Source organism: Podarcis erhardii, assembly GCF_964252035.2.
Source record: "Podarcis erhardii genome assembly, chromosome: 10".
In the NCBI taxonomy this organism is placed as follows: domain Eukaryota; kingdom Metazoa; phylum Chordata; class Lepidosauria; order Squamata; family Lacertidae; genus Podarcis; species Podarcis erhardii.
Window position 1 is genome coordinate 41,448,088 of NC_138500.1, and position 21,609 is coordinate 41,469,696.

The window sequence follows — 21,609 nt, forward strand, 5'->3', positions numbered from 1 at the left end:
GTTTTAGATAATTTTGGAACCGCCCATTTTGTTTCCTTGATACTTTACCGAAGGCAAGGCAAAGAGAAAAAATGAATGAAGAGCACAACAAGAGATTATCAGATACTGTGGACAGACTTTTGACAGAATCTAATGAGCGCCTGCAGCTACATTTAAAAGAGAGAATGGCAGCATTGGAAGAAAAGGTAAAATGAGCAAAACAAATGGTTCATATCCAATGGTAGTCATGCTCAGAACAGAATCAATGGATCAGCTTAAGAAGAAATGTACTAAGCTGCCTTTTGCTTAGGTATTGGTCCATCTAGCTCAATACACTCTGAGTGTATGACCCAATTGAGGATTGTCCCATACTTACCTTGATTTGTATTTTTTTTGGGGGGGTTGTGTTCTTGATACTATGGGGGGAAAGCAAATAAATACTTAAGGCTTGATCCCTTGTCCATCAAATCTTCCCGTTCCTTTCCTGTATGTGAAATCCTCACTGACTTTCCTTCCTGCCAGCTTTCTTCAAAACCCAAAGGAGCTACTCATGTACTCAGGGGGTATTTGCAGTACACAGACTGGGCCATGTGCTTAATGTTTAAAATGTCAATCCTATGTTGATGGAAAAATGTCAGTCCAAAATTGATGCTGTCCGATAGCTATCAGTGTTAATAGTATAACTTTTAACATATTCATAAAAGGATAGTCAATACTTGTTATTACAATGGGAAGCGTGGAAAAAATTGCAGATTCTGCAGAAATGTGTTTTATTTTGCTGTAATTTTTCTCTACTTTTGATCTTTTCTCTTTCTTAGAATGTTTTAATACAAGAATCAGAAAGCTTTAGGAAGAACTTGGAAGAATCATTACATGATAAGGTATTCGTTCTTTCCTACCTGCATTCACCTTTATTTTAAAAAGCAACTGATTACCAAAAAAGAAGTAGTAGTCTTCGGAATTCAAAACCTGAAAATGTTCCTAAAGATAATGGAACCTAGGGTTGTATCCAACTAAGGGTTGTATCCAACTAAGACTCTGCAAGAGGAACAACTTCTACTTGTGCAAGGGATTCTCTCTTTCCACGCCCAGTGGCGTCACAACGGGGAGTGGGGGGCGGTACGCCCCTGGTTCCATGTCTGCGGGGGTGACAAGAAGTCACCCTGTGGGGGCTTGTGACGGCACAAGCAGCCATCGCACCACCGCAGCAGCATGTGGAGGATCCTCCATTCGCTGCTGCAGCCGTGAGCAGAGCATCCCAGCGCCAGCGGCAAACCACTAAGTACATCGCATGTGCAGTGCCACATGCATGTGCTGTATAGCAGTTTGTAGCCAGCACCATTCCAGCACTGTACGGACAGTGCCAGGATCCCTCCTTCGCTGCTACAGCTGCGAACTGAAGAATGGGATTTTCCATTCGTGGCTGCAGCTGCGAGCAGAGGATCCCAGCACCGTCGTACGGTGCTGGAGCGGCGCCGGCGGCAAACCGCTATACAGCACATGCACAGTGTCACACACAAGCGCTGTACGTAGTGACGCCACCCATGCGCTGTATAGCAGTTTGTCGCTGGAGCTGCTCCAGCGTCATATGGACAGTGGCAGGGTCGTCTGCTTGTGGCTGCAGCTGCAAATGGAGGATCCTCCATTCGCGGCTGTAGCAGCAACGAAGGGATGCCGGCACTGTACATACGGCACTGGAGTGGCGCCGGCGGCAAACCACTATACAGGATATGTGCAGCGCCGCTTTGTATGGCGCATGCGCCATATGTAGCAACGCTGCACATGTGCCCTACATCATGACAGCCACTCCGGGTACTACAGCACCTTCCTTCACCCCTGCCCACACCTCCCTTTGTGTGCCCCTTGCACCCCCTCTATATCTGATATGGAGTTCCCTCAACCCTCCAAATCAGATTGCAGGGGGTGCAATGGAAGGAGAAGGTGGAGAAGTTTCATTGTGTGAGCAATTAAACTGGACAGTGCTATTGTTCACACATCCAAGTGAAGATATGAGAGAGCTACATGCCGCACAGCATCAACATTTAGCCATACACTAGAGAACCCGCACCTCTGTAGGCTGCAATCCTTGGCACATTTCTCTGGGAGTGAGCCCCATTGAATGCAACTTACTTCCAAATTGGGCTGTACACTTCAAGTAGTGTTCATTGGCCTGCTGATAATATTTATGGACCCTAGTGCTGGCATGAATTGCCCCCATAAAATATGTGGGCTGGATACATTTGGTTGAATGAAAGACTTTCCTCCAAACTGCCACATTCTTATGCAAATACCTCCTTCCCCACTCTAGAGATGCATTTTGATTGCTCTGCTTCCATAGAATGCTCAAGTCTGGGTGGTCAATGGCCAGAAACTTATTGAGGACATGAGTCTTGAGCTTTCAGCCCCACATCTACCCAATCCTGACAGTCATATTAAAAATAGCATCAAAATTGCCCTTTGCAAGTCAACACAGCTTAACCCATGTACCATTGATTTAATGAACCAGTCAAATTCATTACAAACATTTATAACAAATGCCATTTTTCTAATTCTTTACCAACCTACAGCCAGTAGATAACATAAATTCAACCAATCATATTTAAGTAAGCAGAAAGTAATTTTGCTAGGTATCAGATTAAATAGAAATAGAAGGAGTGGAATGGGAAAGAATTGTGGCTGAGCCCTGAGTCTAGGGGCAAAATAACTGTTAATACGTGATATCGGAACCAAACATGAAGGGAATACATTGTAGACAAATACATTTTTTAATTTGGCTGCCATTTGTTCCTAAAAAGAGAATTTCCAGAAGGAATGGATGGGATTAGACTTCCTGACTATGACTCATGAGCTCCTTGTTGCTTCATTTGTTTATTTTAATAATTTGTTGGCCACATTCTGTTCCAAAGAATGGTACCCGAAGCAGTGTGCTTCCTTCCAATTATGCTTATCCCCATATTTTGTCTATACTTGTTGTCAGGAAGAGACTGAATCTTTTTTTGTGTGGGGGGGGGAGAATGTCATATTTAGCATTTATGGAATGTAAATAGCTGTTGCCTATATGTATTTTGAGCAGTTGAAAAATATGTTTCCAGAATTTGTTTTTGATTTACTGCATTTATAGCTTCTCTCCCCCCCCCCCGAAGAGCTTAAGACATGCTTGCCCCATGTTTTGTCCTCCTAACAACCCAGTGAGCTAGGATAGGCCAAGAGAGAGTGGATGTCCCAAGATTCTTCAGTTTTCTTCTTGTCCTGAGTTGGGATTTGAACTGGAGTCTTCCTAGCCCTAGTCTGACACTCTAACCACCATACCATGCTAGCCCCCCCTTTTTTTACATTTTCTTAGCTAAAAGTACAGAATAAGTGGCACACCAGAAGGATACTATGATTCTTCCTGATACCAAGAACAAGTGGGGGCAGGTTTCACGGGAAGAAGGTAGATCCTCTTTTCCCAACATGAAACCCTCCAGATGTTTCATACAACAATTTCCACCAGTCAATGCAGCACAGCCATGATAGCTGCTCCTTAAGGGAGTTCTATGAGCTGGATCTGGACCTATTCGTACTTAGAGTAGAATACTCAAGTCAATTCTTTTAAAAGGACTATTCCAAACCTAAATCTGGATCCGAGCCAAATGATTTCGTATATAAAATCCTGTGCATTTTTCTTTGACTGCTTTCGTTGAAAATTTGAGCTGCATTTTTTTCCCCGATAGAGAAGTGTCTAGATTCCTGTTGTTGTTGTTGTTGTTGTTACTATATTAATTTAGGAATAGTTTCTTGCTTATGCAGTTCACCCCTGTTCACTGAGGGCTAGTGGTTTTATCATGCTAAACTGAGCTCAAACTGCTGTACTCGACCTTTTAAAAAAATTAGGGGAAGTGTTCTTTGTCCTCGATCCTGTTATTTGTGACTGACCCATAAGAACAAGTAAGAAACAATTGATTCAAATCTGATGGTTTTCAGTGTGCCTCAATGACAACTAACGTTAGCTGGATTTATGTATTTGTTGCAAAGTGTTATTCTTTTAAGAACTCTGTGCGGTCAAACCCCGATTCTTGAACTTAATCCATTCTGGAAGCCCGTTCGGCTTCTGAAATGTTCAACAATTGAGGCATGGCTTCCGTTTGGTTGCAAGGCTTCCTCCACTCAAGCAGGAAGCTGCATTGGACATTTGGCTTCTGAGCATTTACTTTCAGGTTTTCAGCATTTGGAAGCCAAAACGTTCCAAAACGGAGGAGTTCAGGAGCTGAGGTTTGACTGTATAAACTTTAAAACAGCAAAGAAGGAATGCAAAATTGGTGAAAACTGGAATCTTTGGAATGTATTTATAATCTTCCATTTGTTATGTCTGGCATCACTAAAAACCACCAATGATTAGTTTGTCTAGCTGACAAAGGAATTTTTTTCTACAATTCTCCTGTTAATAATTTATTTTTCATATTGTAAAAATATCTATAGACATGCTTTGTTGGGCTGTTTAAAATGATTAGTTGGTTTGTTGCAACTTTAACCTTAATAAGTAATGCTAGTCAATAAGTAATGAGTCTAACAAATTACTTATTTAACAAATATTAGTTTTAATGAAAATAATATTTTTACAACCCCTTGCTAGGCTGATACAATGTAAGTTGGTACTTAGTTGCCAAGAAGCTTAATGTTGTTCACTGATATTAATTTTGATAAATGTAAGTTTTGATATAAAAACACTGTTGACTTCTTATTTTTGTCATTATTATTATTTTCAGGAAAGATTGGCAGATGAAATAGACAAGCTGAGAGTTGAACTTGACCAATTGAAAATAAGAGCAGGTTCTTTAATTGATCCCACGTTGTCAAGGTAGCCTAAGAAAACCATAATATTTTCTTAATTTTAATACATTTAAAATCATACTATGTTGAAAATACTGTTTGCAGTTCACCATCCACCATGTGTTGCAAGCAGCCTTTGAAAATGTTATCATTTTAATCATCGTCATTTTCTAAGGTACTGGGTGAAGCGCTTCCTTTCATAACTGCCAATGGGAAATCTGCTTTAGGCATTTATAGGTTGTTTTGCGTGGGTTTTGGGAAAGTGTTGGCAGGAAGAGGAATGGACAAATAAGTCCATGATTAAATTCAGATGTGATGAATATTGCATTAGTTCTCCTGATTATAATGCTAGCACATCTGTCCCATTTTCTAATGTTCCTTTCACGTTGCAGTACCTGTTGCATTAGGGAACCTGTAGCATTTAGTGCTACCGTTCGTTCACACCAGTGGTCATGGTGTGACACACAGTGAATGTCACTGGATGAGGTTGATGCTCCCCCATTCATCCTTTCACATGTGTGCTTCTGTTTCTCCATTACGTCCCCATGAAAACAGTAGGAAAGAACTGTATGCCAATGTACCACCCCCAATTTTGTCCCTTCCATGAGTTTCTGGGTTAAGGGGCTGCAAAGTTATTTTTTTCTAGTAACAGGTAGGTAGCCGTGTTGGTCTGCCGTAGTCGAAACAATATTTAAAAAAATCCTTCCAGTAGCAGCTTAGAGACCAACTAAGTTTGTTCTTCGTATGAGCTTTCGTGTGCATGCACACTTCTTCAGATACATTGAAACAAAAGTCACAGAGGGTGGGGAAGGGTATTGCTCAGAAGGTTGGTGGGGATGGGTGGTTGGCTGATAGGTTTGGTAAACCAGTTGACAACTGCAATTGGTCGTACAGGAAAAAGCAAGGGGTGAGATGGATTCTTATCTCATTATACATGAGATGGATCTTTATCTCATTATACATGTGGATTCTTCTCTCATTATACATGATAAAGCTATTTTTAGCCATCTCACCCCTTGCTTTTTCCTGTAAGACCAATTGCAGTCGTTAATAGTCGTCAACAGGATTACCACACCTATCAGCCAATCACCCATTCCCACCACCCTTCTGAGCAATACCCCTCCCCACCCTCTCACTATATATAAGGGTCTGGTGACTTCTGTTGCAGTGTATCTGAAGAAGTGTGCATGCACACGAAAGCTCATACCAATAACAAACTTAGTTGGTCACTAAAGAGCTGCTGGAAGGATTCCCCCCCCCCCCAAATCAAATAACATGGAAGTGAGCACTAAACATGCATCATATACCACTGGTTTTCAGGAAATGGCTATTATGTCATGTGACAGCTCACATGCAATTCAGAAATTAACAATTAGGGAAATGGAATAAACTTCATGTAAATGCAGCCTGTTTCTGATTTGTATGACTTTTATATACAGTTACCCATAAGTCTGTTCTGCTTCATCTCCACGTTAAGTTTTATTTCAATCTGGGGGAGGGGAAAAGATCACATTTCAAGTGTATATTTAAGTGTGTCTTTTAAAATGTATCTTTTCTCAAAATGCACCCTTGTAAATGATGAAACGTTTGAGCTGAGAATTATGCAGAAACATTTGGGAAGTGCAAAAGCTAGTGGGAAACTTAAGCTTCATCCAAGAGTTGTTCATTTGGTCTTGAATCCTGGTTGATTTCAACCCAAGTTTTGCCAGTTCAAGTTTCATTGCTGTCTCCACACCACACTGACTCTCAGGAAAACGTGTCATTTTGAGTTTTACTGCTTATTTCTAGTTTCCATTCAGATACATCACAGAGCTTTATTACCCTTGTAGTATTTCAGGAAACCACCCAAAATTGTTTTCTTTATGTATAGAATGAGATTTCATAGGATGAACGTCTCTGCACATTGTAAAACAGTTGATAAATTGTTGATTTTTTATTTATTTTTTACGGTTTGGCTTATTTATTTGCATCTGCTAATTCGTGTGCTGCAACTGTTTTTCAGACCACATCTTGATTCATCAGCAGAGCTGAGGTACTCTGTGAGCTCCCTAGTTGATAGCCAACCAGATTATAGGTCTACTAAGGTGATAAGAAGACCTAGAAGAGGCCGTATGGGAATCCGGAGAGACGAACCAAAGGTTTATCTTGTTCTTTGTTTATTAAAAGCAGTGCTCCTATTATAGTAATGGAAATGGATAGGTTTTAGCCATAGTGGTCCAAGGAGTCTAGATGTTCAGTGACAGAGGCACAACATTCACTGCTGCTCAGGAAGATTGGCTTGGTAAGGAGGAACTGTAGTCCAGCCAAGCCCTGCCTCAAGGCCATTCCTCTTTCTGGAAAGTGACTCTTGTACAAGTGGCCTGAGAAAACTAAAAGGTGTTAATCAATGCCAACAGTGTTTCAATGTACTAGGCTTTCTGTTTTTAATTTCTCTCAAAATTAACATTTGGAATGAGGCTGATCGGGTATGCATTTCTTTCCAATTAGGTGAAATCCCTTGGAGATCATGAATGGAGCAGAAGTCAACCGATGGGTGTTCTGAGCAGCCATCATTTTGAGAGTGACACTGAAATGTCTGACATTGATGATGACGACAGAGATACAATATTTAGCTCCATGGATCTTCTGTCGCCAAGTGGACATTCTGATGCCCAAACCCTTGCTATGATGCTTCAGGAACAACTGGATGCAATCAACAAAGAAATCAGGTACTTGTACATCACTAAAAAGCAAGAGCTTTCTCATCCCAGGCAACAAATCGTGGAAATGCTTGCAATAAATAAAATGAGTTTATTCACATGCATCTGGCTGGTCTCTGAGGGAAGCAGAACAACCAACTTAGGTGGAATTTTATTCATATTAGCAGTGCAATCCTGAAACAACTATTACGTATTTTTCAAAAGAAAAGGCAAATGTGTACATTTGTTTAAGAGAATTTGTATACCACTTTATTGTCAGCAAAACCAGTAAGCATTTAATGTCTCCCCAAAAGTAGAGCCTTTAGTTCAGCTATGTTCATGTAATATACAGCCATAAGAGACAACTACGCAATACCTCTCAGGCCCCTTAACATTTCAACTGTTTGTTGTGTAGGTTTTCCACCTTTCAAGGTGGAATGTTTCAGCTGTGGTGAACCTTTGAAGTCATTTAAGCAACTGATTCTACAAAATTGCTAAATCAATTGAAATAGATGCTTTGACTACAGTGTACATCATTATAATATTTGACATTATATATATATATATATATATATATTGCTGGAAGCCACCCAGAGTGGCTGGGGAAACCCAGCCAGATGGGCGGAGGTATAAATAATAAAATTATTATTATTACTATTATCTTCTTATTTAAAGCTCACCGATGGGTCTCCAACATGATGTACTGGTGAAGCCTATATCATTTGTGAAAAGCACCTTATTAAACTGTTGCCAGGGATCAGGGCAAGGAAGCAATTCGCTGTACAGTGGTACCTCTGGTTACGAACGCTTCTGGTTAGGAACGCTTCAGGTTACAAGCTCTGCTAACCCGGAAGTAGCTGCTCCTGGTTGCAAACTTTGCCCCAGGATGTGAACGGAAAAAGCGCACGCAGCAGGAGGCCCCATTAGCAAAAGCATGCCTCAGGATAAGAACATTTTACCTTAAGACAGACCTCTGGAATGAATTAAATTCATAACCAGAGGTACCACTGTATTGGAATACCACTCACATGACATTAGCTGTTTTAATTCTGCTGCCTCCCAATTCGTGTTTATAGGTTAATCCAAGAGGAAAAAGAATCAACGGAATTGCGTGCTGAAGAAATAGAAAATAGAGTAGCCAGTGTAAGCCTAGAAGGCTTAAACCTGGCCAGGGTCCATCCTGGCACATCCATTACTGGCTCCATTACAGCTTCCTCCCTTGCAAGTTCTTCTCCTCCAAGTGGGCATTCTACTCCAAAACTCACTCCCCGCAGCCCAGCCAGGGAGATGGATCGTATGGGCATCATGACACTGGTAAGAAAATGTACAAATACAGTTTTGTGCTGATCGTTTCACTTATTTTATTACTTCTCTAAATAAGATTTTTTTTCTATAGCTTGTTTCTTTTCCTGCTCATTTATTTATTTGCCTATTATTATGTTTTTGTCTGTAGTAGAATCACGTTAACCATTAATACAAAATGCAATAAGACTTCATATAGGGCCATTGCCAGTGTTACACAAGATACAGTAAACAATAAAAAATAGTAATGAAATGAATTTGTGGGTTGCTGGGATAAGCACTCTTCATTATGTTTCCAGTCAGTGCTCCAGAAAGCTGTTTAGGATACCAAACAATGAAAAGTTTTGTGGCCCTTTAAAGACTTAACAAATTTATGATGGCATTCGTGTGAGAATCCTTAAGTGCTTTTCCTAATAAAAGGACTTCTCAGATATATCGTGTCTGTTTGCACAGTGTAAGGAGGCAAAATCTGGTGCTGTAAAAAGACTATAGGGCAGGGAGACCAGCTGAAGCTAATGGAAGGCACCCCACGCCACTGAGGTCACCTGAGCCTCAAGTGACAACAACGAATCCAGAAATATCCCTAATCTGTGAACCTGCCCCTTCAGGGGGAGTGTAACCCTATCAAGAGGAGGCAACCTTCTAGCCATCCCAGTCTAGGGAACTGCTCACTAACAGTGCCTCAGTCTTAACTGGATTTAGCTTCAGTTTGTTGGCTCTTATCCAGTCCATTACCAATGATCCAGCACATCCACTCTCTCACCTGCAGATATATAGGAGAAATAGAGTTGTATGTCATCAGTGTATTGCTGACAGCATACTCCAAGCCTATCGATAACCCCACTCAGCAGTTTCATGTAGACGTTAAACAGCATAGGGGATAAAATCAAACCCTGAGGAACCCCACATTGAAGGCTCCATGGGGCTGGAGAATCCTCCACAAGCAACACCCTCTGGAAACAACTATCCAAGTAGGACCAGAACCACAGCAAAGTGGTGCCACCCACCCCCAACTCGGACAGCTGCTCCAGAAGGATACCATCGTCAAAGGTATCGAAAGCTGCTGAGGGCTTGAGGAGAATTAACAGGGGCACATTTCCCTGTCTCTCTCCCAACAGAGGTCATCATACAGGGCGACCGAAGTAGTTTCTGTACCCAAACCAGTCCTAAACCCTGACTGAAATCGATCTAGAAAATCAGTTTCCTCCAAGAGTACCTGGATCTGGTCTGTGAGCACCTGTTCAAGAACGTTGCCCAAGAAGAAGATATTAGCAGTAGTTACTTAGGTTTTCTGAATCCAGGGAGGGTTTCCTGAGGAATGGTTTTACCACTGCCTCCCTCAAGCAGGCAGGGACCACCCCCTCTCACAAGGAGACATTAATCACCTCCCTAGCCCAGCCTGCTGTCCCCTCCCTCCTAGATATTACCAGCTCAGGGTCTAGGGTGCTAGTGGTCACCCTGACCAATCCAAACACCTTGTCCACATCCCCAAGCCTTACTAACTGAAAGGCATTGCATGTATGAACTTCCATTTACAAGTTTGATACAAGATTCCCAACTCTGGTTTGCAAGGGGTTATTCAAGCCATAGTTTGCCAGTTTGGATATCATGGCCAACTATGGTTTGTCAAAAGTCAGGAAGTTACTATTAAAGTAGAATGCATGGGAGAAGAAAGGGCAGGGAAAGGAGGTGGAAGCCTACTACAGAGTTCATTCATGACATCCAAATCAACTCCTGGTGTTGCAACAGCAAAACAGAGTCACAAGAAGACTGGTGGGGTGGTACCAGGGCTTTTCTTCAGCTGCAACTCACCAGGATTCAGTTCCAGCACCTCTCAGGTGGGCACCATTGCTATCATAATAGAACAAGGAAGATGATGAGTTCTAGAAAAATAGCACTGGGTGGTACTACATAGGGACAGAACTTAATTTGCTGCATGGCAACAAATGCGACTTAAGGCAGCCCTGCTTTTCCTGCTGCAGTTAAAATAGCAGCATAGGATCTAACTGCAAATTAAAAGATTCAAGTATGTTTGTGGAGTTGGTTCCAGAGAAAACTAAGCAGAATTCTCATCATACAGTGGGACTTTCCTGAGTCCTTCCCCCATCTACCACAGAGCCCATAATCTCCGAAAAGCCTTCTGAGGCTCAACATACTACCTTGAACAATCTTGGATGAGGCTAGTGGAGTTGCAGCAATATGGGGAAACGGGGAGATTTCATGGGGCTGCTTTGCATAAGTGGGAGTGCTTTTCACCTTGCACAAGTTAACTCTAGATCCAAGCCATAGTATTTTACTTGAAGTTTTGCAGTTTCCAAAACATTGATTTTCCGGTTTGATGTTGAAAAATGGAAATGGATAGGATATCAGTATCTTTTATTTTACCTACACGGCTTTGATCATTCCCCTTTCTTCTTTCCTTTGTTTTCAACTCCAGCCGAGTGATCTCAGGAAGCACCGGAGAAAGGTATGCATACTTTTCTCTCTCTTTTAGCATGCTGCTGTGAATTTTCTCCCATGTGCACTTAAAACTCAGTTTAACCGGATTTTTCCCACAGGTTTTTTAAAGTAATTTTGCAAAATGAATTTTTGCATTTGTAATTGGAACTTGAGAACATCTAAAATCAGGCCTCAGCTCTTGAAACTCACAAAGATGATTTGTGTCATCTTTGAAATTTGATGTGTAACTCATTGTGAATCATAACTTTGCATATTAGTTTATAAAGCTGCAGAAAACTTCTCATTATTCTTCTAAATAGTAAAGCACCCTGAATGTTATAGCAATACATGACACAAGCATATATGAAACTACCAGAAGTTGTCATTACTTCCAGCTTATTAAGCAGAACCCTGGTAATTCTGTACTGATACATAATTTTGATCTTGCTTTGATATGTATCCAGTTGTAACTTTGGCTATGTATGTGGGATTAATGAAACAATGGTGGCATGCATCAAATTACACAGATGAGTCAATATCTGAGGCCTGTCTTTTGCTGGTCTCAATTTTATACACTTCTTTAGTGGCAGAGCGTGTCCTCCCTAAAAGAGGGCACGTGTTGCGGTGAGACCTGGAGACTGACTTTCTGGTTGTGGGTGGGTATACTTCTCCCTATATTTAGGGCATTTTTGCAATTGACCTTGCTATGCCGTCATGTGTCATCTGTCTTTGGGACAGGGGCACAGCAGGAATTTTCCCCACTTGCTGATTGGCTGTTGCCATTTGGGTTTTGTCTGCTGCATAGCAAATCGTCACAACTTCTAAGGTTGCGGATAGGCAGTGGTTCAGGTGATAGGGATGGGAGAACAGTCTCGCCATCCCTATGTGAAGGGTATTCTGTTAAAGGAATCCAGGGACTCAACTTGGTTTGGCCAACCCCCAAAAGGGGATTGTTCCCATGCCTGAGTCCAGGGGAGCATCTGGGGAGTGGGCATAGTCTGTTCCCAGGCTTTCTACCTACCTCAGGTGTTCACCCTTGGCTGACCTATGATAGAGCTCTGGGTCAGCACTACCTGCAAGGGTGCAGGGAGCTAGTCGAACCAGAGCCTATGCAACCACTCATTTTCTGTAATCAATAAAGTTGTGGCCTAAATTCTGCCAAAAACCAAAACTAAAATTTGAGTCAATTGTGTTTTTATTTGGGGGGGGGTCTCTGGGTCTGAACACACAATTGGTTTCCTCCCTGAATCTACTTTGAATACTGAAGAGTATTTTGAGCTAGAATATCCATTGTATGTTCATATAAATTAGCCAGGCTTTGCAAACATGGAGTGTGAGAAGACACAGCATGTGTAAGCAACACAGTCCTATCAACCTGTTCTGTACTGGGTCCATATAAAGTTAATTAAATGATGCCCGAGGTCCAAACATTACAGTAAGCTAATTACTGGCCCCATCCACTCTTGGTTTTTCTTTATACACAGTTGGGAGGGTAGAATCTTGAACAGGGCCATGGAGGTAGTTGAGGGCATTTAACTTGACCATCACTATGGTCCAGATACAGATTGCCCTGCATCTGCAGTTGCTGTTTAGAAAACAAACATGGAAGGGCCAATCATGTGTGTGGTTTATTTATAGTTTTTATTATGCTTTTGATTATTTTATATACAAAAAAAAAAAGGCTAATCACAAGCAAAAAAAGCAACACAGAGTTGCAATAAACATTAATAGTGAAAAGAAAAGAAATTAACCAAAAACCCCCCACAATAATTATGTATCTATGTCAAGAGGATGGGGTGTGGAATTATGTTACCAGCCCAAACTTGCTCAGTATTCTTTGTTTGTGCAACCCTGTGTAGGGTGTCGATATAGCCAAGAATCTTCCACTCCTTTTCTGAATAAAGAGGTTCACTTTCTTGAAATTCCTCAGTTGTGTCATGTCTTCCATCCATTGTATATTTGAGGGTGGAAACTTTCCATCCAGTATGGAAACATAGGCATTTAGCCCCCATGGGTGCCTACAGTGGATTACAAAGAGTTGGTACATAATTCCACAAGCTGTTGACACCATTTGACACCATGTTGCCTGGGTGCTCACCATAGTGCCAGCACTGACCTGTGCTTGATATGTTTTATGGCCAGTTGTGTGCTCATTTGGGCCAGTTTGGGCCTCAGAGATTGGAAAATGGGACTTGAATGGCTCTCTGTAGGGCCATGATCATATCCGATTATCTCCTTGGCGTTTTTCTTCTGTTACTTTTGCGTCCCACGAATGGAATGTGGTTTTTATGTAAGCCCTTATGCTTGCTTGGAAAGTATGGTGAATTCCAAACAGTTTGCCTACTGCACAATTTGAATTATTTCTTGCAAATAACTTAGGAAGTTGGTTTCTAAGCTGCCTTTTATGGACATGGTTTGTTTGTAGATCGCAGTCGTCGAAGAAGATGGGCATGAAGACAAAGCCACAATAAAATGTGAAACCTCCCCTCCTCCAACACCTAGAGCCATTAGAATGACTCATACTCTACCTTCTTCATACCACAATGATGCTAGAAGGTAAGAAGCTCATTGCTTCAGACAGTAATTCACAACTTGAATGTGCTGTGTTCTTTTTATAATGCACCCATTCATATGACTTCTAGGTGAACTTCCACATAACTTCCAATGTATTCTATTTATCTGGAAATGCAGACTGCTGGGGGGGTTTTCCACCCTGTGATGGCTTTTCTTTTTTTCACCACTTCATGTCAGGATCCATGAGAAGTAGCTTATCTGAAGGAGAAACTGGACAAGTTTCTTTGTGAAAGAGTGGCTTTCATTGCATTGATCGTGCTTGCCCTGCTTGCATTGATTGTTTTAGTTCCTAGCTCACCCAGGCCTCTTATATGGTCCAAATGTAGTTCTCCAAGAGTAATTGTTTCTTAATTAAAAATTTGTACATCATCACCAAGGTGGGAATTAACTCTTACAACTTGACTCCTTGAATTCCAGTCTGATTTGGATGTCTGGTCTCCCATTTTGTAGCCCCTTTAGATCAAACGTGAGCAGAAGTCAGATCTAGATCTACTGGTAGATCTTTTGGTAATTTGTGGTATATGAGCAAGGATTCCGACTTCCAGCTGCTTAGAGATGGCGGATACAAGATCACCCCCTGCCCTGTATTACATTGCTGAAATGAAGAAAGCTGTGGATAACCAAAAGTGGATTTTGGTGTGGAAGGACATTGAGCTCCTCAAAATAAGTTCCTGGGTTCAGAATGCTATAATTCTAAGGGTATGTTGTTTGGCCCAGGCTCCAGTTGTAGATCTCAGGGTTCTAGTAAAAATCAAGACAGACCACACAAGCCTGAAGTCTACCCTCTTGTGTTTTAAGTAATTGAGGTGGAGCAAAATGGTATATTTTTGTGGTTGCTCTTACTGCCTTGCTGTTGGCTCTCTATAAGTGAACTAAGGAGAAGGCAACGCTCACAACAATGATTAAAATGAAAAATCCATATTGGATTCAGTGATGGGGTTTGATATTTGTGTGCAGAAATGCAACTAATACAACCAATAACTTGAATCTTGGCTGACCTGTGCAAGGAGACCAGTGAAGGACTGCAATTTTTGACAAGACCACTACTAACCTTTTGAACCCCATATTGCAAAATTCTTGACAATTTCAATTAGGACAACCAACTTTTTTCCCCATTGAGCTCTTCCTCCTAGATGTAGTTTTCCTATAACATTGTTCGGAATATGCAGAGTGGGCATTTGCAAAGCCTTGGTAATATTGCGTCCCATGGAATAAGAGTCACTTCAAGTCCAGCAGTGCCCTCCAGGTGCCCACTGGGACACAGATAAGGTAGGGGGTGGAGGCAGTGAGGTCAAGGGAACTCTGGGTTGGTGATATCAGCATCCTGCAGGTGCAGGCACACCTGTGAGGTCACCACCACCAACTCGGAGCTCCCAGCCTAGCCACCACTTCACCCCATTCCTAGTTTGCATGCTTTTGCCACTGTTGATCTGCCCCCTCACACATAGCTAATGTTCAAATCACCACCAAGTAGGACATAGCATGCCAATTCTGTATAGCTTGTTACTCTGATAATATCACTTGTATGTGTTTGTTTTATGCTAGGAATCTGAGCTTGATCACATTACATAATTTGCAAGCTCTCTTTTTTTTCATGGAAAGTGCCCTCCACATAGGAGTTTGAAGGGTTTCCAGAGTATGTTGAGTACACTTCTAAAGGCTTTTATTACTATGGGGCAAAATGCCCTTGTAAGAATCGTGTCTTTGTTCTTATGGTGTGGAGCAGGAAGACGGATCATTTGCGGGGAAATTAAGTATCTCTGGAATTGGAAGCTGGAACAGTTTTGCTGACTACATCTAGGCAGAGATCCTAGAATCATCATTTTCCCAAGACCTAGTTTCCCAAGACCCTGTTTCCCAAGACCCTAGGATCAAGCAATATCTACCTTCTGAATCGGAATGCAATGCAATGGCAGGATTAATGGCTCAAAACCTTGAAATCCAGTTTACATTTATGCTATTCCAGACTTTCTGTATCACCAGCTATACCTCTGTTCAGCAGCAAATGAGCAAAAGTCAAAAGACAAGTCTTAGCTCACCTTCCCATGGTCGAGAGCTCTCTTACAAGCCAGAGTTCATACACGAGAGCACTCTTCAGGTGCTCTGATGCCATGTACGAAAATAGCAAGGCTAACATGCCCCTCCCTATAGCCCTACCCCTTTGCATGATCACAATGCATGACATCAAAACACCTGAAGAGAGATTAGATCTACCTGCAGCAGATACAAGCCCAGCTATAGAGCAGGGAATCTTTCTCAGAAGCCTATCACCACCACCACCACCACCACCTCCAGTCAGTGTCATGGCTGTTGGTTGCTTTTTGGAACTTATAGGACTCATTCTCTGGATACGCTCAGAAATACTGCTCTGCATCTATGCCTAGTAGGAGGAAAATACCTTTCACTAGGTTTTCACCCTGTTCCTGCTCAGAATAGAAATTTCTCAGGTAAGATTTTTAAAAATCCCATTTTGGGTTGAAAACAATGTTGTCACAACTCAGATTTGTTTGGTTCTTCTCAACACATATTTCTCTGAACTTTCCAGCCAAAAAATATATTAATAGGGCTTTGATGAATTATATCTCCTTTCTGTCACTTTTTGTTAGATTGAATCATCTTGATCAGCATTAGTGAGACATGAAAATTAGCCATTGTGCTGTTCTAAATATTATTATGATGCAGGAAAGAAGCCATCAGAACCTGATTAATGTTTCCAATTATGAAGACACTCTTATTAGATTCCAGATAATTTGTTTGCACAGCTGCTTAGGAGGGGATGGGCACAGGACCTCATAAGGGCAATAATGTATTATCTATCTTTTGTGTGTATTTTATAGTAGCTTGCCTGCATCCTTGGAGCCAGAAAGCATTGGTCTTGGCAGTGTCAGTAGCAGCCAGGATTCCCTACACAAAGCTCCCAAGAAGAAAGGAATCAAGTCTTCAATAGGACGTTTGTTCGGTAAAAAAGAGAAGGCTCGACTTGGACAGCTCAGTAAGGAATTAGTTGTACCAGGCTCGGGTCGCTGTTTTTCAGTATTTTTTTTTTAATGGTTTTGGCTTCTTTTTCAGTTTCATTTTGCTTTTCCAAACATTCATTTCTCTTCTAAACTGGTGGGATCTTTTCCACATAATTCTGTTATACCATAACTAGTATTGACTGTCACATCGTTCACTGTGTTTTTCTAAATGAGCAGGGGGGATAGGATGAGATTCCTTTACTTAATTCTGCTGCCTTTACAGAATTACGAAAGTGTAACTTTGCTAACACTTACACAGTTTAAAAAACCTTGACAGCAAACATATGAATCTGTTGACTTGGCTAAAAGGCCCCTTTCCACAACCACCATCACCGTCCTTTTTCAGTTTTGTTTAGCATCCAACTTGACAGAAGACTTGGCTAGCAGAAAACTCAAAGTGGCATTGGTTCCCATGCTTTTGCTCCTATTATGAATGTAGTTGCTTTTAGCCTTCGTTTGCTTGCCATGAATCCCCTCCTGGATTCTTTTCCAGTCTTCATAGCACAAGGCTCCTATCTGTTTTGATCTTATACTCAGATAGATTATAAGACACAAAAGTATCCATACACTGGCAGAGCTATGCTAACTGCCTGCCTATGCCACTGTGGTTTGCAGAGCCACTAGGACATTTGTAGCCAGCCACTCACAGCAGCAAAAGGGGAGGCAGGCAACTCTGGCCCCAATCCTGCTGCTGCTGACTTAGTAAAAGTGACTAATAGTTGTAATTCTATTCATTTCAATAAAACTACACCTTTTAGTGGCTTTGCTAAGTTGCCATTTGTAAAAACAAAACAAAGATTTAGGTAACTGTCATTTGAAACAGATGGCCGGAACATATTGGTGATTATGGATCCTGTTAGAATATGAAGAATTTCCACAGTGTCTTACAGTTCGTATTTAATATCTTCATATCATTGTCCATTTACGTTATTCAGGGGCAACACTTTAGGTAAGTTTTATCCTGAATCATTTCATTCAAATAAAATTGGAAACTTCCACTTCTCAGTTTCCACATCCCTATTGACAAGAAAGAGCAAGGAAACAAATATTTAACCTAAATATTTAGGATATTTAGTGAGCAGCCCCAGTTTACTCTGGGGCAAGCAAATAGTGAATACAGCCTGCCTAACCCCCATATTTTTAACTTTTCATGTAAAATATTGTACATTCTGAAATATAGTGTATATAAACAAAAAATAAATAGGTTGATAATTAGCTTAGTGCAGAATGGTCACTTTTCTCATTATTAGTAACATTCTAGTTCAGACCGTCCTTTCATCTAGCATTGGGGGAAATGAGGTGATTTGGTTTTTTTTAATATGGTACATTCAATATATTTCACAATCAATTTAATGATGAGCCCTTTGACACAAACTAGATGTTCCCATCTGCACAGACTAAAAGCTTAATATCTGTTCCATGGCTTATTCATTGTCAGTTAAATTAATCAAGATCCATTTTATTGATATTGGCATACTAAATACTATTGGCATACTAAATACTATTACGTCTGATTATCTTCTTCTTCTTCTTTAGTAAGTTGAAGGCCCCAGGAATCAAGATATAATAAATGCATTCATATCCATTATGCTCTTTAGAACAGAATAGAGATGTCAACCTGTAAAAGCTGCCCTGGGGGCAATATTAGTTGCCCAATGTGCTACCCCCTCCCCATGACTGTAACCCACCACAACATCATAACTGCATAATTGGATGAAAATCCATTCATAGTTCTGAAGAAGTACTTGAAGTAAATCACTGCCAAATGTTTGTAACAAACAGGGGTTTTCATTTCCACCTTAGTTCAACCAAAGCAGTAGTACATTCAAAAGTAAAATATGCAACCAATATTAATAAAATACAGTCATACCTTGGGATACAGAAACTTCAGGTTGCATTTTTTCGGGTTGTGGACCGCCGAAACCTGGAAGTACCAGAATGGGTTACTTCCAGGTTTCGGCGGTCACACATGCGCAGAAGCGCTAAATCACACTTTGCGCATGCGCAGACGCACCAAATTGCAACCCACGCGTGCGCAGGCGTGCTGCTGTGGGTTTCGGATGCTGTGGGTTGTGAACGTGCCTCCCGCACGGATCACGTTCGCAACCCAAACGTCCACTGTATATTCTGCAGAATACCTGTTCCCCTTTTTTAAAAAAAAGTGTGAGAGCAATGGCAGGAAAAAGATTGGCTTTCCATTTGCATGCTTCTGGAATGGAAAGCCCACAACTGATGCTCACAATGATCCTTCATAACTTGTATAACCTGTATTTTGAGCTATCTGTAGTCAAACATGAAGTACTTCGTAAGAAGGCGAACTCTAGCTATCTAGAACCTCCATATCTCTAGCTATCTAGCTATCTAGAACCTCTATCTAGAACCTCCATACAATGGGAGAGAGCCATTGCCTTCAAGTCCTTCTTCCTGGAGGCATCTACAGTACTTGCTGGTCTAGATCAACCTCTAATCTAATGCCTTCTGATAGGGATTTGTGCTCTTGTATATGGCAGCAATTATAACATTGGAAACAGTGTCATTTGGTTTCTTTTTGTCCTGTGTCACAATAGGACTTCTTTTTTCTTTTCTTTTTGAATGAGAAAAGTTGCTTCAACCATGCTGCATCTTCTCCGGTCCATGATCATTATCAAAGATTTTCTTTCAGAAAACCATGGTGGTCCTTTCTGTAGTCTTGGTTTCCATAGCTTTCCACTTCTGATGATTAGCTAGGATCAAGTCACCTAATGTGTTAAAGAGATCTAGTTTAGTGTTGTTGTTTTCTAATTCTTCGACCCAAAAAACCTGACTCAACGATACATATTTAAGATTGAGAGTAGGGAACTCTTTCTCTCTTTTTTCCCTTCTTTATCCTTTGAACTTGCTGTCCTTTTGTCGTCTCATTGACTCTCTCTGCAGTCTTCCAGCATGCTTTTGAAACATCAACTTTTGTTTGTGTTCTCTATTGTTGGATCTGTGATGTCTTTTCTTAAATTCAAATAATGTATCACATTGGTTGGCAAGAACAGGGTCCCTCCACCCCATCTAATTGGAGATGGAGAAAACATGTGAAAATGTTTAAGAATATGACTTGTGTAACCACCCAGTTACCTTGTGGTATTGCTTTTAATTTAAAATAGCACAATGGTACACTATAGCTCATGCCAATGTTTCAAGCTCAAAGTCGCTTAAATATGATCCATAACAGAATGCATGTCCTAACTGTGCTTGGTCAGATGATGGTACAGCTGAACAAGAGGAGATTTACTGACTCTGATATACTATATCTTAGGCAGTGATCCTGCATGTACATCTTTCATCTGTCTGTGCAAACAGTCTATATTGCTGGTGGCATGCTCTGTGTGTTTGTGTGTGTCTCCAGACTCGAAGGTGTCTGAAAGAGGGATGTGTATAATCATCTTACTCCTGCCTCCAGTAAGCAAGTGCTTTTGTCTTGTTTCAAAAACGTGCAAAACCTGCATGACTAGAGGCAACAGCGAGCAGAAGAAAGGCTTAATGGGAACTGATACCTCTAAAAAAAACCCAACCCATTTTCAACCACCTTTAAAACTATTGGTTGTATTCATAAGTAAGGAGGTTGGAAGGCCACTCATGCAAAGGAACATTCCTGGCCCCAGTTCCTCACTACCGCACCCCACACAACCAATATTTGTTGGTATTTTAAGGTTGTATTTTGCTGCTTGGTATGGTTTTAACTCCATTTTATAATTCTTTCCCATGCTGTTTTTTTTTTATTTTGTTGCTGTTGACTTTTGTGAGTTTGTTTTCTGTACATATTCTTTTCCCTTTTTGTGTGATTCCAAGAGAGATCAATAGCAACTGGGCATCTAATAAATGCATTAAATAAAAAATGAAGCCTCTTGGCAGCTGAGGAGTCCTCAAGAAAGGTTTTGGTAGGATGTAGTGCCCCTAGAAGACACTTTTAAGAGGCCCAGGAGGCTGTATTAGGAAAAGGAGGAGTGTGGACAAGCCCTTCTCCATACATATATTCCACTCCCATAACTTCTGGCTACAGCCCATTTTCTGTTTTCATTCTGTTTAGAGGCAGCTCTAGGGAAAAACCCAGCTAATTTCATACTTTCTCCAAAGCATTAGGAAACTACAGTTTCCTACACACAGGGGACTCTGTTTTTATCCTGTAGTGCTATGCAGTCATCAGTACATAATGACTCGCCTCCATATTGAACAGTCCTGCAGTCAGCAGACATTTCCCATACCTCACAGGAAACCTTGAACAAGACCTTTAGTGACTGTATATTAATAATCTGCTGTTGAGGTACCTGTGGCTTTTGCTGCTTCTTTTTCTAAGTCGTTGAGACCATCCTACAAATGATTTCCTTGTTGTTAGTTCTTATATGTCCCAACGGATAGTGAGGAAGTAGCTTCTGGATTTAGGTATCTTGCTTTGTTTTCCACCCCAGAAGACAGACTTTAGAATTTCACAGACCAAATGCTAAACTAATAGAGCTGCTTGAAAAGAATGTCAATGGAGAAAATCTATTTGCTGTTTTGACACAGGAGGTTACATGGAAACAGAAGCTGCAGCACAGGAATCTCTGGGATTAGGCAAACTGGGAACTCAGGCAGAGAAAGACCGAAGACTAAAGAAAAAGTAGGTTGCTTATTCATGCTCCTTTTATCCTGTCATCCATCTGTAGTGCATTTCCTTGATCCTTTACTTATGCTCAGCATGGATTGCACCTGCTTGGAATATCCAGTAGGTATTTGTTTTCTATTTAAATATATTTGATTAGCAACACTCAGTACAATTTACAAACATATAATTTATCAAAATA

The 21,609-nt window shown here is 41.0% G+C and overlaps 1 protein-coding gene across 8 annotated transcripts in view; it reads left to right on the top strand.

Moving 5' to 3' along the window:
* Positions 1-21,609, top strand: part of PPFIA2 (PTPRF interacting protein alpha 2) — a 266,876-nt gene that overhangs the window by 212,902 nt on the left and 32,365 nt on the right. For 7 of the 8 annotated variants that reach the window (XM_081878567.1, XM_081878561.1, XM_081878564.1 and 4 more), the window contains 10 exons: positions 54-185; positions 798-860; positions 4,725-4,816; positions 6,791-6,926; positions 7,276-7,496; positions 8,543-8,780; positions 11,206-11,235; positions 13,633-13,763; positions 16,619-16,773; positions 21,332-21,425. In XM_081878567.1, coding sequence (XP_081734693.1) covers positions 54-185; positions 798-860; positions 4,725-4,816; positions 6,791-6,926; positions 7,276-7,496; positions 8,543-8,780; positions 11,206-11,235; positions 13,633-13,763; positions 16,619-16,773; positions 21,332-21,425 — 1,292 coding nt within the window. The remainder of the gene's footprint in view (positions 1-53; positions 186-797; positions 861-4,724; positions 4,817-6,790; positions 6,927-7,275; positions 7,497-8,542; positions 8,781-11,205; positions 11,236-13,632; positions 13,764-16,618; positions 16,774-21,331; positions 21,426-21,609) is intronic. The other variant, XM_081878560.1, reaches the window with a different exon arrangement.